At 40.9% G+C, this 19,189-nt stretch overlaps 1 protein-coding gene across 2 annotated transcripts in view; it reads left to right on the top strand.

The window, feature by feature from the left end:
* The window catches only part of LOC110954756 (FERM and PDZ domain-containing protein 1), a 53,318-nt gene extending 34,973 nt beyond the window's left edge, over window positions 1–18,345 (top strand). For both annotated transcript variants that reach the window (XM_051945860.1, XM_051945861.1), the window contains exons 8-16: window positions 1,795–1,890; window positions 2,494–2,619; window positions 2,726–2,845; window positions 6,502–6,638; window positions 7,872–8,091; window positions 8,178–8,360; window positions 9,657–9,801; window positions 10,079–11,344; window positions 13,035–18,345. In XM_051945860.1, coding sequence (XP_051801820.1) covers window positions 1,795–1,890; window positions 2,494–2,619; window positions 2,726–2,845; window positions 6,502–6,638; window positions 7,872–8,091; window positions 8,178–8,360; window positions 9,657–9,801; window positions 10,079–11,344; window positions 13,035–16,483 — 5,742 coding nt within the window. In that variant the 3' untranslated portion in view covers window positions 16,484–18,345. The remainder of the gene's footprint in view (window positions 1–1,794; window positions 1,891–2,493; window positions 2,620–2,725; window positions 2,846–6,501; window positions 6,639–7,871; window positions 8,092–8,177; window positions 8,361–9,656; window positions 9,802–10,078; window positions 11,345–13,034) is intronic.
* The last annotated feature ends 844 nt before the right edge of the window (window positions 18,346–19,189 follow it).

The raw sequence follows: 19,189 nt of genomic DNA, 5'->3' as shown, positions 1-19,189 counted from the left end.
AAAAAAAAAAAAAAGATTTAATCAATTATGACATCTTGTCACAGGTTATTATGTTGTCCATTGAGCCATTTCCAGCCCACAGGCACTTACAAGACAAAATAAATCCCTGTGAGACAGAATCAGAGTGCTGCATAAGAATATTCAGCCAATAAAATGACCAAAAGTAGAGAGTCTTTCCTCTTTGTACCAAATCTTCAAACCATCACTGTCAAAAACAACATCCTTTAATCACTTGTAAAAACATTTACTATAAAATACTGTAAAAATCAGAGTAAATGCTAACTAAGAAGTACAGCTGACACACTTCTCCAAGCTTTTGAGACAAAGCTTCACAATCAAACAGACAACTTAGTGTTTGATCATCTCTATGTCAGACTGTTTCAGTGTTCTGCTCAGACATTCCATTGAAAAGTAGCTCTCTGAAAGGTTCCCTGTGGAGGTTTTGATCTCCAGTAGCGCTGCAGAGCTGCTTCTCAATGAGTGGGTCCACATTTTGTTTGTGCTGTGCGTTGTGCATTAGGATGCATGCATGCAGAGTGCTGATGTTATTCACAGTTCAATACAGCAATAAGTAACAATGGATGTAAACAATGCTGCTTAAAAATCGGCCCTACAGATGTTTTCAGAAATGTCTTTAATGTATTTATAAGACTCTACTGACACACTGAGAATCAACCTAAACATAAACACAAAAAATAGCACTTTTGTACAGTTCATCAAAAGAAAATTGGACCATAGACTAAAAGCAAAACAGATGGGCGTATCCGGCAGGTCTGAAATGGGAAGCAGGGGTGACTCCCCTGGCTGCAAAAAGGAGTCACTTTTTACAGAAGTCATTGAGAAGATGACCTTAGTTGTTAAAATTTTGTCTTAGTTAACTTTCAACCTTATGGGAACATTATCTGAAGCTATAAATATCTTTAAAAATCTATTTTCTCTAAAATATGTTACTCAGAGAACTTCTTCCTAGTTGAAAGAGGTTTCAAACTAAATTTATTACTGTTAGCTATACCTTTGCACTATAGCAAGGAGTGACGGTTTATGATTGGTCAGTATTCAATGCTGTTTAGTTTTTTATTTTTATGCTATTATCAGTTCTGGTTGATTACATCCTTGCAGTGTATGTGAGTTTAGGTGGATGAGGAAAACCATAGAGGCCATTACTAAACACAGAGAAAACATGGATCGATATTTGCCCCCATCCTCCGGTCATAATGTCTGTGATTACAGAACAATAAGCACCAGATCAGGCAGAGAAGAGTGAAGGGAAATGAGGAGGAGATGGAGGAAAAGGTGGGCTGCCATCGTTAAAAGGCAGCGAAGATGAGAAGCGGAAGCTGGGATGGTGACAAGGGAGGGGTTGTCTAAAATTTGCTCTCCATTTGAACTTCTAAACACACAGACATCAATGTTGCATTACATTGCAGTGTCAATACAGAAAAACACTTTCTAAAATCATGAGAGAACAGGGAAGAGGCGGGGAAAGATGACTCACTACGAAGAACAAGCCGGGCAGACAGAAACAGGCCAGAGGAAGTAATGCAAAGAAGAGCTCAGTGAGTGGATATGAGGACGGCAGGCTGCTCTGTCCTCTTGTATTACAGCGCAAAATGTGATATTCAATACTGCTAATCCAGCTTGCTGATATTTTAAAGAAAATATCCGTTCCTTTAAGGCAAAAATACATGAATAAAATTGATCAGTTCTGTCTCTTACCTCCTGGTAAGGTTGATATTTCTAGCTCCTCTAACGAGCAGGTGTTAGAGTCCTTAACCTCTGATTTTTTCTTTTTAGGGGAACTCGCTGCTCTTCCTGCCCAACGTGCTGAAGGTGTATCTGGAGAATGGTCAGACCAAGGCCTTCAAATTTGAGCCCAGCACAACGGTCAAGGTATGATGCAATGATAGTCTGATACCAATTTATACAATTAAAATCACCAGAAAGACAGTTAACCCTCTGAGCCAGTCACAGTTTGGCTCAATGTGGGCTACTATTATCAATATTAGATTTAATTGGAAGTGAAATAATTAGAAATATACAGATTATTCTTAACAATTTTAAAATACCCATGAATGGGTAGCAAATGCAAATTCAGTTCTTGGAAACAACTCCGGACCTTTTATCTTTTATTTGTCTTAATTAGGAAACAGGACACATCTGTCCATTAAACTGCTGTGAAATAAAGCATTGTGTAAAAAGGCCTGTAATTCTTCAATAGTCAAGGCAGTTTTTTTGTTAAACCCCTTGAATCCAAGCTGAAAAAATACACTTTAATCATATAGTGATTGCTCAGTTTAAAATCCATTGTGAAGGTGTAAAGAGGCAAAGATTACAAAATTAAGTCTCAGTCCAAATACTTGTGTATGCATTAGTTCCCTGGATTACATTCACTTCTCTAAGACCCCCGAGTCTCAGCTCAGCTCACCTGAGCAATCGTGTTTGCTGACGTTATGAAATATTATCTCTTAAGATGTAATTTTCTTTGCACATCAGGACATTGTGATGACACTGAAGGAAAAGCTTTCTCTGAGCCGTATTGAACACTTTTCCCTCGTGCTGGAGCAGAAGCACAGCATCAGCAAACTCCTGCTGCTGCACGATGAGGAAAGAATACAGCAGGTATCCACACACATTCATCTGTACTGGGCTTAATCTGGGAAATCAAGCTTTACCTGCATTAAAAATTGTACATTTGAAGCAAAGTGTATGTGTATGTGTTCTTCAGGTGGTCCAGAAGAAGGAGGCCCATGACTACAGGTGTCTGTTCCGTGTTTGCTTCATGCCCAAAAACCTTCAGATGATGCTGGAGGAGGATCCCACTGCCTTCGAGTACCTTTACCTGCAGGTAGAATGATGAAGCTGCAGAACACCTGCACTCCTTAGATCACTACTCCGTTTTGTTGCTTTTCAACTGTTACAGTTAAACTTGCAGTGTGGAGCTTTTCTCTCCCCCTACTGCTAGTGAGAAGTAATTACTAAAACACTGTTGATGGATGTTTAAACCTACAATTGAACTCGCTTTCTTTTTTGAGTCTGTAATTCTTCCTGTGAACTCCAGATTTCTTTATATCTGTAGCATTAGAAACATTTCTGGGATGCTTTGTAGGTTGTTCTTTTAACCTTTCAATAAAGATGGCAAGCGCTTTCTGACGGCATTCATAGGTTTTACAAAGGCTGGTTTGAAGCTCAGTTTGATGACTCCCTTCATCAACACTTTGGCAGTGCCTAATTTTCCCGAAGTTAATTCAATAATAAACAAAGAGGTGAAATGTGAGTGGCAGTGTGTCCCTTGATAGGACCCGCTGATCATTCAAAGTGGCCACACCCTTAATCAGGCATAATTTTAAACTTTTTGGTAATTTAAATTGGTGAGTTTTATAAAGATTTACCGTCATTACAGTTGTCATTAATGTGGAAATTAGCCATAGGAACACAACTGTTGCTTGCACCAGGGTGTAATCATGTTTATTGCTGCTGTAAAGTTGACTGTTTTAACATTGAAGTCTATGGAGATTTACTTCTTTTTAGAGCCAGCCTCAAATGGCCATTCGAGGAACTGCACTTCTGAGTTGGCTTCTGCTTGTTTTTTCCTCCAGAAGCTTCACATTTCTCCTGGTTTCTGAAGCTTATTCCATCTGCATTGCTACAGTTGCTTCTCACTTCAGATCTGACATACCAGTGCAATCTGACGTTAAACACGTTGCTACAAATGTTCTCAAATGTCGTCACAAACGCCACATTTGAAACTATAGTATAAGTGGAAAAGCAGTGAGATTTACATGATGCCATCAAGCCTAATCAATCTTGTGTGAAGGCCTAATCATTTTAACTGAGATCTCATTCAACTTCCATTATTACTTTTTAAAAATTATTTATAGCTGTATGGTCAGGCTTAAACGCGCTAGTTTCGATTAATTACAGAAAAGTTACGCATTAAAAAATAACTTTTTCAGCAATATTTTTTTTTACATCTTTCTCAGTTCCCTAGTTTCTGGCACACTGTAACAGTGATGCACACTCCAGCCCAGTAGGTGGCAATAATGCAACTATAGTTTGTTTGCCAGCCACAAAGAAGATGCACAGGATGCACTGCACTGAGCCACTAGCTGTTCACATCATAGATATATACAAACACTAGATGGCTCATGAGCGCTGTCAGCCTATGGGGAGCAACGTCGCCACATGGCGGCCATCTTGGGACAGGGCTGCTCGATCACTCATAACATTAAAGTCAATGGAGCATGGATTTTAAAATCACTGTAGATTGCTCAATTTTCAACCGATTTTACAACAGCTTGGTTTGTTATAAACGTCAGAGATGTACTTGTTTTACTGCTTACATAAGAATAATTAAAACCATTGAATTCATATAATAATGAACACAGATATCAGCTTTTTTCAGCATAAATGGATGTAAATGTAATTTTAATATTTAGCATTGCACTTTTTTATTACTATCAGCTTTCTAATGCACAGATAAAAACAAAGCTCAACCAAAATCAATGCACAACAAAAAGAGATGATGTCTTTTCTTTTCATGAACCTGGTGCCTACATTACCCACAATGCATTTCGACTGCAGGCTAACTAATCCAGGCATAGATGTATACAAACAATAAGTCTAAGGTCTCAATCAAAGTCTCTTAACAAGCAAATAAATACAACCACAACCACAAAGAATGTAATTTCGCCTAAAGATTAGGTTCTCAAAAAACGTTGGTCTCAGGAAAACCTAATAATTGAAAATCAGATTGTGAGTAACACCATCTTCAATGTGAGTAGCCAGGCAGAAAAGACACACAACTATGCCGCATTTTTCAAAACGAAAAGCTGCGATTTCGGAATTGAGCCTGAATCATAGCCACGTTAATAAGGTTTGTAATAAACTAAACCGTTTGTAAATCAATCAAGAATTGAGCGAGTTATGAGTGTTAAAGTGAGGAAATCATCCACCTTACCATTGACTACAGTACAGTGCGCCAGAGCAGTCCCCTGTCCTAAGATGGCCGCCAAGTGACGACGCCGCTGACTCCGTCTCGAGACATCTAGCGTTTGTATATATCTATGGTTCACATGACCATGCTTTAAGTTCGGTAGAGGTGTCAGACTAACAGAGTGACTCGACTGCAAACTTTCTCTTTTATTACACAAACATTTCAACAAAACAAAAATTCTGAAAGCATTTGAGGTGAGAATTAAGCTGTGCAGTTGCTGAATCTGTCCTCGTTTTAGTTCAACAATGGCGAGTTTAGACGTCTAACGAATATTTTGCGGTGTGTCGGACCTCTGCTTCCCACACTGAATTTGCGTAAAGTAGAAGTGAAGTCTACTTTATGCAGATGAGCTCCAGGGAGATGGAGCTCGAAATATACTGCAACTCAACCAGCATGCAATGCATACATACACATATGAATGGGATGTGGGAAATTGACAATCTTGTGGACACATTAGCTACTACAGTCCTGGTACCAGCAAACAGTGTATCCATCCCATAATAGACCACTTTAGAAGACACTGGAAGTGCTTGAGTTTACAAAAAATCTTAAAATGTTGAATATAATTGGTAGATAGATAGATAGATTGGTAGAATTGCACTTTGAGTTTTCAGAAATCTGTGAATGTTGTAGACAGATGAAAAATGCAGAGATAAATATCAATGAAACAAACTCTTTGTTGTTGTCTGTGCATCGATTCAGGTGCCAACCAACATTTATTTGAATTAAAAAAACTTTGCTTGTGTCAAATATTGCTATTTGGCAAAAATGTGATTAATCATAACTGATTAATAGCAAAGTCTGTAATTAATTAGATAATTTTTTAAAATCACATCCCACCACTACTTCATACATTTGTTATACACAGAACAGAAGACATTTCTGAGTTCTCTCTACTTCTAGTCACAGTTGTGCTGTTTCCAGAGGTCCAAGACTTTGTATTGCAGTGAAAATGAGATCTCGGTGAGTAATAATGTGACAGGAGCAGAAAAATGCCCAGAAACTGCTTGGGGCTCCTCACTTTAAAAGGAAGTCTGAATAAAATCAGTAAGCAAAGTTCTGTAACACTTGCAAAAGTTCAACTATTGCAGCAGTGACACATTTTCAGATTGAAAGGGCAGCTGGTTTGGAAAGGTGCAGCTTTTCATTAAATCCCACCTTTAATTTATTGAATGGGATAAATAATGTATTTTTACTCAATGAGTAAAGCAAATCCTTGGCACCCTATAGAGCAGCTATTTAGATGAGTGGGCAAGAGTGAAAGAATTTTTATGCTCAGTGCTGACATTTTGGCTCACCATAATGAATTGAAAGCCAACTTGTATTTTTAGTACTAAGCTACCTCATCTTGTTACAGATATTTTTTTCCTGAAAAAAGTAAATGTTGCTAATGAGACACACCAGCAGTTAAACCATGGATGATCCTGAAGCATATTCAATGTGCATGAGATTGGTAACCCAACAGTTTGTCATTCATTCTATCTGTGCCCTTATTTACTGTGTTTTAGGGGGTGAATGATGTGCTGCAGGAGCGCTTTGCAGTAGAGATGAGGTGTAACACCGCCTTGAGACTTGCAGCGCTGCACATTCAGGAGAGACTGGCGAGTTGTGGGCAGTCCCCCAAGATCAACCTGAAGATGATCACGTGAGACATACAGAACACAAGATCCCTGCTGGTTCTACTGTCTTTAGAGGGATGTTAACCAAGTCAGAGCTCTGAGAATGTATTGCAGGGCAAATATGATATAACAAAGTATAATTTATTTAAAGAGGACATCAGGGCATCATCACAAGCTGCACTTCTATTATTTTACCTGCAAACATCAGCAAAATGAGTCAATATGTTTACAGTATTCATTAAATATGTCTTTGTTTGGCCTGATGGAATTACATTAATCATTCTCCGACCAAATACAAACACACAGATGCCGTGTTCCAGTATATCCAGGCTCCAGACATGAAATATAGTGAATATAAAGACTACATGTACAGATTTTACACATAGTAATTTCCCTTAGCTTCACACTAAAAGCTGCCTTGTAATGTTGAACATGCTGCACATCATGCACAGTGTCAATACAAGGTATTCAACAGTCTATTAAACAAAGAAAATGTATAATAACTGATTGCTAAGTGACTGACTTAATTCACATACTGTCACACATTTAATGAAATGAAGGTCATCTGAGTGTGGTAAATATGTCTCAATGATTGTAGTATAAAGACTCCTGTATCTGGAAGGTCCAGTTACGGGTGAATCAGTATTTCTGGATATAACTACAGCATGAAGACAGAAGAACACTCCAAGCAACTCTGTGAAAAAATATTGAAAAGGATAAGTCAGGGTGACGAACACAAGAAACTTTCCAAATCACTTAATATCCCTTGGAGTCCAGTTAAATTTATCATTAAGAAATGAAAGGAATCTGTGTAAATCTGCCAAGAGCAGGTCGTCCTCAAAAACCGAGTGGCCAAGAAACAAGACAGTCAAGTGAGAGAGGCCACCACGACACCTATGATTCCTCTGAAGGAGTTAGAAGGTTCAGCAGCTGAGAGAAACTGTGCATGCAAGTTTTGCTCGGGTTTTTCACTCGTCAAAGGATTTATAGGAATTCGGCAAAGAAGGAGACACTGCTGAAGAAAGCTCGTATTAAATCTCAACTAGAGTTCATCACAGAGCATGTGGGAGACTCAGAAATCTACTGAAAGAAGGTTCTTTGGTATAATGAGACCTAAATTTAGCTTTTTGGCCATCAGAAAAGACAATACGTTTGGCAGACAGCAAACACTGCACATCATTATAAACACACCATCCCCAGTATGAAGCATGGTGGTGGCAGCATCATGATTTGGGGACATGTTTCTCTGTTTTTTCCAGGAAGACTTGGGGCATAGAGAACTTTGTTTCATCCACCTTGCTGAGGAACATGCGAGAAAAAGATCTAAGGAAGGCTATTGGCTACCACATGAAGAAGAGCCAGTCACAGCACGATCCCAAGCAGAAAGGCGTGTCAGTTGATCAAGCGCGAATCAACTACCTGGAAGAGCTCAACGACCTCAAGTCATTTGGAGGGAAATCCTTTAGTGCCACCATGATGGTAGGGTTTTGTCAGTGTATATGTATGTATTTACAGGTTGGTAGTAGTTTTAAACCTCTTGTTTCTCTGCACTTTTTCCACTTCAGCTCCAGGACAGGGAGTCAATGGTGACCCTATTGGTGGGGGCACGTTATGGCGTGAGTCAGGTGGTCAACCACAAGCTGAGCATCCTGTCCACCCTCACAGAATTCACCAGCATCACACGCATTGAGCTGCTGCCTGAATCCGACAAGGTCAGCCTGGTCAAAATATACCTGCAGGACATCAAGGTAAGACCCCTTTGGAGACACCAACATTTCCAACATACATGAGGAGGCAAAACATTGTAAACATCATTGAATAACACTTAAGGTGGGTCTTGTTAGGGTGTGCACCAGTTAACATTACGTGTTTAGCATGTGTTATTAAGATTTTTTGTGTTTCACCTTCAAGTTACATAGGCTTAAGAAATTGCGCAAATACCTTGGTGTACAATTTTGATGCAGGAAGTTCAGCTTTTGTGGAGGTTGGTTAGTTTTCTTTTGTGGCTTTTCCAGCTTGCCCAAGAACTCCCCAGACAAGCAGTTTCCAAGAGTTTTTTTGTTTCTGTCACATCTTTCGCACTGTGGGATAATTTTAACTGGAATATCAACACAGTTTTGTTCCAGGATCAATGAAAAGTTTAAAATCTGATTATTCTGTCTTATTTTTCATTTTGCGACTGACCAATAACAATACCATGTTGTGGTAATTTTGTACCAATTTAGGTGTTTGGGGGTTAAGGGCTTAAGGTTGTAGCCACAGTAATACATTCATTTTGAAATGAGTAACTTCTGCTGAATTTACTCCAAGTGTTCTCACTACATTGTACATTGTAGGACCACTAAAACAGAGACTTTTGGAAACCCTACTCGCCCAGTTCTAGTTTAAAAACTGAAGTTTTTTTTTAAGTTGAACAGAAACAGAGGGTCTTAAAAACAATGATGAAAACACTTTCATGTATTTTCTGATCAGGAATTACCGTCACTACATTCATTCCCTCTTATCAATTGACTGCTCTCCTGCAGAAAATAAAGACATATGTCTTGACCATCAGCAGTTAATTCAACATGTGTAATGAACTGCAGACGTTGCTAACCTTGTTGTCTCTGCGAGCAGCTGTTGTGCAGTTCAAGAAATTTCTGATTTTACTTACTGTGCTTCCTGTGCAGCCAATCTTCTGCCTTTGGTCTACAACAGCAAACACATGCTCAGTGTACCATGGTCACGTTATTCACCATTTTTTCTGTTCTCTTATTTCCAAAATAGAGTTAAAATGCTCGTCAGGACAGAGATACTTTTTGCTTTAAAACTGCAACACAAGAACATTAAATTTAAAATGACCCGCCTTTTTAGCTGTTTTCTTAAATGGATAATTTATTTCTAAAGTCTATCGATGATCTGTTTGCATCGTTTTGTGCATCTGTTTATACACACTGTGCAGAACTGCATGTCAATATTACTGTAAGTGCTTTTCCACTGCTGAAATTGTCTTTTCACTACCTCCCTCTTCTCCGATTCTCTTGTCTCTTTTCTCTTACACAAAGCCCATCACATTACTACTGGAGTCAGCAGCAGCTAAGGATATGTCCTGCCTCATAGCAGGGTACTGCCGAGTTTTTGTTGACCCCAACCTCAACATCTTTCCCTGGATAGATGACTCCAAAAAGCACAGAGTCTCTGCTGAGGAAGGTACAAAGAAAATGCACATATTGAAATGTGAAACAGGATTTCCTGTTTTTCTTTACTCTTCTGTGACAGTAAACTGAATATCTTTGATTTTCGACAAAATCAGACATTTCAGGATGCCATCTTCAGCTTTGGGAAGGACTAGTTGACCTTTTTCACCATTTTCGAACATTTCAGATCAAACAGCTGACTGAAAAATTGAGAAAATAGGTGATTGAGCCCTACATGCAGCCCACTTGTATGTTCTAACTTAGAAATGACTATTGTAATGTGTTCGCAGGTTACGTGTCACGATGTTGCAGCGACTCAGATGATTCGTCAGACCTGGACATGGAGCCGCTAGTCCACCTGGTGTCCCTTGACGAGAAGCCTTGCCCCCGTCTCAGATGCTCATCGGACCCAGACGGAAGGAAAAGGAAAGACAGGGACAAGAGGAGAAACAAAGATGGCAAAGACAAGGGAGATAAACTTTGGGAGGATAAGAAAGTGAAAGAAGAAAAGGATGCTGACACAGAAAAAAAAAAGTCTCAACTAGATGGCAAGAATGTAGGTAGAGAGCACAAGGACCAAACAGAGAAAGCGCAAAATGGAGAACAAGTACAAGTTGAGATAACTGACATTGATACCGGAGGAAAAGCTGGACAAGGAGGTAAGATTGTAGGTGGAGATGAGGCTCGAGCAGCAGAAGAGCAGCCATCGATATCTGAAGCTTCAGATTCATGTCACACTGACTCTCGTGTCCTCACCAGCCCCTCTAGTGACTCCCTCGATGCCCTGGAAGAAGACGACTTGATTTCTTGCTCTTCCTCCTCCGTCCATCCAAACGCTCCCTTACAAAGTTACTCTTGCCATCAACTTCACCCTTATTCCCAGAGGCACGCTGAGCCTCACCTCCTCACCCCTCCGCCGGCTCACTCCCATCCCCTTGTCGTAGCTCACGGAGGGGACTGCAGGAGATCAGGAGACGGAGCCGATCCTCAGCTCATCACCTCCACCTCCTCTCAGGACCTTCACCACGTCCAGAAATGTTCAGGTAACCTCTGCTCTGACGACAGCTCCCTGTGCTTTGCTGAGCTCTCCCGCCTCGTGGACTTCCTGCCAAGCCCCCCGGAGGCTAGCGAGGAAGATGATGAAGAAGAGGATGAGCTGAGGAGGAGGAAAAGGACAGAATTGTTGAAAGAAATGGAAGCGGCAATGAAAAAAGCAGGTGAAGGTGGTTTTAAAGAGCATCTGCTCTCTCCACTTCCATCCTCCTCTTCCTCACATGCCGATTTTGTGTTTAACTTTGACCAAAGCGATACTCGCTGCTACTACAACATTTGCTCCAACATAACCCCTGACAGTGCTCGCAGCCTCCCCCATCAGAATGAAGGAGAAGATTTGAAGGAGGTAGAGGGAGATGAATCCAAAGCTGAAGGCCTGGAGACGATCCCTATCCTGCATCCGCCACCCGGCTTTGGAGACAGCAGCTCTGACGACGAGTTCTTTGACGCTAAGGATCGCTTCACCTCACCCGAAGACCCAACCTCAGGGGCCGTGCCAAGAGGTAATTGTGATTCTGTCATTTTCAAACCCTGCACAAGGATCAAAAATAAAGGCTGTGAACTTTGCCATCTAGTGGCTGCACCATTTACTGCGTTTAAGTGATAAAGCATTACAAAATAACCGAACATAATTGCCAGGAAACTAATGGACCACACCTACAGAAATGCAGGATGTGAATGCTGAGTATAAAGATTCTTCCTGCAGAGTGTCTGGAGTTCAATGTAACCACACTTTCCTTTCATTCATTACACTTACTTGTTCAATGATATTTATGAGTACAAAAACTCCAGAGCAGCACTGGAGTGCAATTTGGAGATACGTTGCTTTACATGCGTATTCATAAGTGTACTACAGTGTTTTATATATATATATCTATTTCACGATATTTTAAAATGAAAATTTTCACTCAACTGCTTTTAAATTTGATTAAATAAGATTCAGCTTTACTTTTAGGTACTAAGACAGTGAAATGCTTTTAAACAGAAATGCAAAAGAAGCAGTGAAGTGCACAGTTTGCGGTATCAGTACATACAGCATAAACAGAATGAACTGAAAATGCAGCTCTACTTTCTAGGTATTTTTCAGATGTCAAACACTGCTAATTAAATATAAAACTAGTTGTCCCAGACTTTTTGCTCAGGCCTTACTTGAACACAGTCACATGATCACAAGATGAAATTATGATGAAATTCACTGAAAACTAAATTATTAAAATTCTGCAATAAAGCTATGTAATTCCAACTGCATTAATCTACTGATGACCCTAAGTGATTTGTGCTGAGACCTTGATGAAAGTTTGACCCCTAGCTTGGTAGCCACTGGCTATAAAGACACTTCTTCAGTGAATATAAAGATTTTAATCTTGTCCATATATTTTTTTATGTATATGCTGGAAGAAATATCATGACCAAAATAAGCAGTTAGCACCATGGCTGAGCATTTCCCCCTTGAAATGTGTTGTGATGATAGGCATAAATAATGATTCAGACTTCTGGGCTTCCATACTTAACAAACCTAAAGAGCCAATGCTGTCAACCTGCAGGATGGGACTTTATCTATCCTAAGTGTTTAGAGAGTGGTTTTACAGTGTTTGAGCTGAGTTGTAGATAAGCTGATGTGCTCAAGCATATGTATCTATATGTATATACATTGAGACTTTATTCTTTATGACATGTAGTGTTTCTTGTACATCTTTACTTCAAAGAGTACTGCCCTTCTCTGCATTATTTTCATAACTGTCAGCACCCTTTAGGATAACATTAACTGTAACTGAGATCTGTGAACTTTTATAGTCCTTACTTGTGCCTGTATGCTGCAAGCAAAACCACAAATGAGATAGGATGGCCATTATGAAGCCTGACAGGGCAAAAAAAGTCTCTAAGTCAGTCACTGTTATTTGTATCTTGATTGAAAAGTCCTGAAGCACTTTATTTAAAAAACTAATGTGTCTGCAGCTTCTTGGTACAGCAAAACACACTAATAGATGTAAAAGTGATTCATAAAAGTTTTTGAAAGGTGGTTTCACAGGAATTATTCTGTAAAATGGACATAAACATTCAAGCAATACAAAATCAGGGGTTTCATTGATCTTGTTTCCTGCTTCAATGTACTGCATATATAGTACACCAACTGTGATGTATACTGTGATTTTTAGCACAAGATTGACTGATGCCTTATTTACTGTCTTGCAGATATTTGCACAGAGATGAAGCTGAACCTTCTCAGCACACTCAGCCTCAGTGATATTCGAGTCTGTGTGGCAGATGCAGAAAAAGATGGAAAAGCAAAAGTGGACAGAAAGGGTGAAAATGAAGAAGAGGAAAGCAAAGAAACATATTCCCAGCTCAGAAAAAGATCACGGAAGCGACGTTCGTTCATGGAAACTGATTTCACCTCCAGGGTATCGTATCCAGAACCCTATCCAGAATCAAAGCAGGACTTGGTCTCCAACAGGCTTCGTAAAAACCTTTTAGCAGAAACCACTGATGCCGAGATGCTCAGTTCAGATCCAGAACCTTCAGAACAAACTCAGAATCCGAGTCCTACTGTCTCCTCGCTCACTCACTCTGAGGGGGAACCGACTCAACTGGAGTCAAAACCCATCCTGTCAAAACTTGTATCACTTTCACCAGGTTCTCGTTCTGGAATTGGGTCTCAAGAGCAAAGTCGAGGCCCAAAATCACCCTCCATAAACAGGAAGCAGGACATGGAGATGGAGCCTGATGCGATGGAATCGAAATCGGTGACAGATTTGGTGAAAGCAGCATCTCCTACCATTACTGTTGTCCGCTGTCGGGTGGATCCAGACGGGAAGGAAAGTGCTGATCGGAGGGGCGATGGAGAGGAAGAAGAGGAGGAACAGGAGGAGATGGGGGAGAAGAAAGAGGATGAAGACAAAGAGGAACCAAACAGGGTGACAGGGAATGGACCATTTACTAGTCATTTGTTTTTGCCTGAGACTACCAAGAATGAAGGCGAGATGAAAGACGGGATGTTGGGATACTCGTCCAGCTCAAAGAGACCACTCATAGGAGCTGTAAGACCACCAGACGCCAACACATGTTTAACAGAAGTTAATAAAAAGGGTAGTAATGGTCTTTTGGTATCCCATGTGATTGGTCCAGACATAAACGCATATATTGAGGAATTTATGCTTGAAAAGTCAACCCCAAAGTCATACTCACCACCACCTCCACCACCTTCATCCCCACTACCTTCATCCCCACTACCTCCATCACCAGTTCCTCAAAAAATTCAGGCAAAAGAAGAAGGAGACAGCGAAAACACGGCAAGCAAACTTACTATTTCAAATCATAAGGAGGTGAGTAATCATGCTAACAAAGCACAGTCACGTGTAGAAGTTGCAACCAGCATTAATGATATTAGTTCTAATGTTAGCGATGAAGTTACAGAAAGCACCAATTCAGATAACGTTTTTGAAGATGACGATGAAGAAACCAACAATTCCTTAGTTTTATGTTCAAGTGACAAGAGAGATGACCACACTGCAGCTGAAAAACATAGCATCTGTACTAATTCAGCTGCAGCAGGTAAAGGTGAGCAACAAATTAAGTCTTATTCGAGTTCTGAAGCTCACCCAAGGATTAATTCTGTTAACTCTGATTATACTCGAGCTATAAACTCTATCACGGCGAAGCTTGGAGCTGCCACAAGTGTCATGTCTCCTGCTTTTAATTCAAGTGCTAAATTGAAAAGCAACATCACCCTTCAGAATGTTTCAAATCAAAGCGTAGATAAGCCCAAAAGTGATTCCACCATGCCAAGCACTAAAGTTGAAGAAAATACAGTTACTCTTTGCTTAACAAAGGCTAACACAGCTACAGTCCACGATCTTTCCAAAGAACCTCCGTCTCCACCTCACTTCCTCTTCCAGCCCTGCTCCCCAAGCATCATGGGGCGATTATCTGCCTCAACCCTCAGAGGAAAGATCCAACAGCTGCCCCTTTATTTATCTCGATCCCAAGACACTCTACATCAAGTTGGGGCTGAAAATGCAACCCAAAGTCCTGCTGAGGACAATAGTAAGGGGGACACAGATATAACCATTAAAGTAACCGACGTCCATGATGTCACGCAAACTATTAACTTAGAGATGGTGGCAAATGCTGAAACAGTAGAATCAGACGATTCAGACACAACGCTCACAGGATCTGAGGTGGACGGGGAGTTTTTTGCAGAAATACCCTCAGCGAAGAGTTTAAGTTTGGGATCTGAAGTGAATGAAGCAAAATCTGAGTTGCCTGTTCAGACTGAGCCCAAACCACAACATCGAAATCAACTCTTGCACTCTGGGACCAACAAGAACACACCAGGTCCTATAACAGAGCCTCCGGTCTCCATTGTGAGCCACCTCCAAAGAGGCTTAAATATCGACACTCCTGGTCCTGTAAAAGATCCTCCAGAACCAAACATCAAAGTCCTGAGTCCAGATGGAGACATTCCAGGTTACAAAACGAGCAATCAGTCACCTTCCATCCCACCTCCGATAGTGGTGACAACGCAGAATCTAAACGGGCCAGGACTTCCTTTTCATAGTCAAAAAGTAAAAAGGACCAGTAGTGACAGGCCTTTAATGGGTCTTTGCAGGCCTTTAGAGCAGAATTCAGACTCCCCCAAGACACTTTCCTCTGGCTGCAGAGTGTTTACCATCTGTGAGGATCAGGCAAAGACCCCGACCGATGTTGAATCCACTCCGCTCCTGAAGTCGGAGTTTGGTTGCGCCTCTGTGCTAGCATCTGGATGTGAGTCGGTCATGGAGGGCGTTCAGGTGCCACTGGATGCTTGTGGCTGCCCGGCGGTTTATACCAACTGCTTCAGCGGGGGGGACAGCTTCGACGATGAACTGACAGTCTATGAGTTCTCCTGTCGGACTCAGAGCAGTGGTGTTACCCAGACCTCCGGGGCAGGACTTCCCCTTATGACCTCCGCCCCCGTTGCGTCCTTTCTCTCCACCTCCACCACCCACCACTCACCTTCCTTCCCACGCTCTATCCTCTTCTCCTCCTCCACATCCGAGCTCAGCCCTCTCCTTTCGCCACTGTCCGACTCCTCCGATTCCTTCATGTCTCAAACGCACAAAGATACTATCGGTCGACTCGGTCAACAGCGCTACCCGGAACCCCCAGCAGGTTTCCAGGTTCTCCGTGTTGACGTGGACCAGCTCCTTTCCATCCTAGAAAGTAGCGGCGGTGCTGTGGCAGGTCACGGAGGTCGCCACCCACGGGACACATGCCCTGCCCACTTCACGGAGAACAAGAGGGTGCTCCAGATAGAGGCTCGCCGGCTGATGTCGGGCTGCCAGAAGGTGGTAGGGATTGGACAGAGCCCCGAGGAGATGCTCCATTCCCTGGCTGAGAGTTTCCGGACCCTGGTGGAGCTGGCAGGTATATGCCTTTGGTTCTCCGGCTGTGACAGGTGCGACCGCAGGAATGCAGAGGCGGTCGCAGGTCTGGCGGACGTGGCTCGGTCATTCAGGGACTTCTGTCTGGCGGCAGAGCGAGCCAGCAGCAAACGCAGCTGTCAGGATCTGAGCACCAAGCTGCTGGCCAAACAGTGCACTGCACTCACCGCCTCTGTCTTCTGCCTCACCCAGCTGTTCCGCACCCTCACCGCACTATGATCGGACCACAACTTTGGAGGACTTTCAGGAAAGCTGTGGCGTGTAGGTCCACAATCATGAGGTCATCAAGTGAGCCCACAGCTGCTGCAGATGTGGGCAGAGTTTGACCCAGTGTGTTCGGATCAGGCGGTAAAGCTTGAGGCACAAAAACTCGCAACAACACAGAGCCACAGGGCGAGAGATTTTTGAGGTGCATGTGATGATTGACTATATGCTGCATTCTGTAGCCCACAAACTGGACAGCCGGAGTGGTGCAAGCTGCAAAAAGCAGAATCTGCTTGCATTCCAGTATTGAGGAACTGATGTACTTGAATGTATTCCATGTTACCTGTTTATTTATTTAATTAATGAATTACGCCGGTGCGTCTGTGAGGAATGTCATGGAAGGGAGAAATTTGATAAATGTTTACAGGCAAAGAGCTTTAGATAAATGAGTAGCAGTGTGTGTAAGTAGTGGACCTTTTACACACAAACACAAGCACACACAGAGTAAATCTGTCTTTGATTTATCTATTCATACACAGGCTTTCATTTCAACCCGACAAATCATGTTTTAGAGACTTTCTGTCTCTCCTGCAGTTTCCTGAAGCTTACATTCTGTATCTTTACATTCTCCAGGCTCTCTGTGAACATTTTTTTTGGAATGTTACTGTTTACAAAAATCAAAACCTGGTGTAAGAGATGATCTGATCGAGCCTGAAGCTGATTTGCCATTTTATAAGTCTCATAAATGGAATGCTGATGTATGCGCTTTATAGATATGAGTTTATGAAACAACAGTTTGGATGAGGTTACGGTCCTTTACGCATTCGGTTTGTTGTCATTTTGCACAGATGTTTGCTATGATTTATGGAAATGTAATACATGTGCTCGCTTTCCTCTCATTTCTTTGTCAGCACTGTCTTTCTCCACCTGCAGTTAAAGGACTGAGCCTTCAGGTGCATGGTGATGTTGCTGTCAGCCCGTTTTTTTCTCTCCATACTTTTATTTATTTTTCTATTTAGTACAAACATCGAGAATAACGATCTGCCGTCTGCAAGTAGAAGATACTTGCCAATAGTTATTTATGGTATGTTGCATAGTTTTATGAGAATTTTAAGAGTCTTGAGATTCAAATATTGTTTTAAACATCATAAAAACCTGCACACCTCTGGGGACAGTCAGAAAAGACTGACTTTGAGTAACCTGTCCCTTACACTAAGTGCATTATTACAGATTTCCCAGTATGACCACAAATAGCAGAAAACCAGTGACAGAATTTGGCCCCAGATTAGTGCAGGATCACAGTTGTATGAGCGGTCAGTCAGACTGATGCAGTCATCGGCTGACAGCCTCCTCAACACATCCATCACAAAATCATGCACAACACGGATTTGCTTAAAGCTTATTATTGTGGATAAGCTGTTTTATTGCAGCATTTTCACTTGGAATGTTTCTTAAAGTAAAAATAAAAGGCTTGACACACACTGGACCTGCATGTTCACTGGAGAAATACGTCACCACTTCAGTACTGGGAACACAATATATTGCAAACAGTGTTTCTATTTCTATCTCTATTTACAATGGCATCTGAAACACTTTATTCACCTGTATCTGTTTTGTTCAGTTTGGTTGCAACATGATATAATTTACTGTGTTTTACTCTCAGTTTGCAGCAGAGAAGATTAACCATTATCTCCGTGTGGAAATTGCCCCAAACAGATGATGTTTTCAAACCATCATCTGTGCTCACGAAGCATGCGGTTATAAGCCATAAATGCATAGTTGTTTCATCAGGGATTTTATCTGTGAATGACTGAATGATGATGTCTGCTCTTGCTTTGTAATGCTCAACTCCCACCATTAAAAACAATGTTAAAGTCTTTGTTTCATGATTCCTTTATTGCTCCTCCACCTTCATTTAACTCTTTTGTAGTCACATTTTATTTAGATAGATAGATTAGACAGATTAATATTGGTCATAGATAATATACACAGTAAGAAAAACTGGGGCATCAAAAATATTAATAGTAGACAGACATATTCAATAGTGAATATTTATTTTCTAGCCTGAATTTCATATCGATTACATATTAAGTGTGTTTTCTTTATTGGTTAATGAAGGACATTTACATATGTAAAAACAATACAGTTGCCTATGATGATGTTACACATTGTAATAAAAACAGGCTGTATTTTTACATCAACTTGTGTAATTTTTTGGCCTTTCAGTTCAAAATGACCTATTTCTTTAAACAATGTAAAACAAAGAAATTATGTTTAATTAGAATATATATAATTATACAAACAGACATCATGGTGAATGATAAATAAATTAGGGCTGCACAGTGATTCAATGATTGACATTGTTGCCTTTCAGCTTAAAGATCCCGGGTTCGCCTAGGCCTGTTATCTTTCTCTACAATGTTGGATTGTATCTAAATATATACAAGTACAATGCAGGCCAAACGTGAGGAAGCCAGATCAAATTTGTGCAAAAAAAAATTATCACAGTTACATTGGTGCAAAAAATTAAACATGATTATTATATGAAGAATCGCTCATCTGAATAGTTGACACTGCAATCCTCACTGTGTCGCTCCACACTGACGCCTGCTGGCTCTTAAAATCATTACACGTAAAATTTTAATTTAATTACATAATGTTTAAAATTTTAATTTAAAATTTAATAATATATAATAATAGTAAAAGAGCAAGCAAAAATGG

Source organism: Acanthochromis polyacanthus, chromosome 3 (assembly GCF_021347895.1).
Source record: "Acanthochromis polyacanthus isolate Apoly-LR-REF ecotype Palm Island chromosome 3, KAUST_Apoly_ChrSc, whole genome shotgun sequence".
NCBI classification, from domain to species: domain Eukaryota; kingdom Metazoa; phylum Chordata; class Actinopteri; family Pomacentridae; genus Acanthochromis; species Acanthochromis polyacanthus.
The sequence above is the reverse complement of the archived record's forward strand: the minus strand, read 5'-3'. Positions and strand labels throughout refer to the sequence as shown.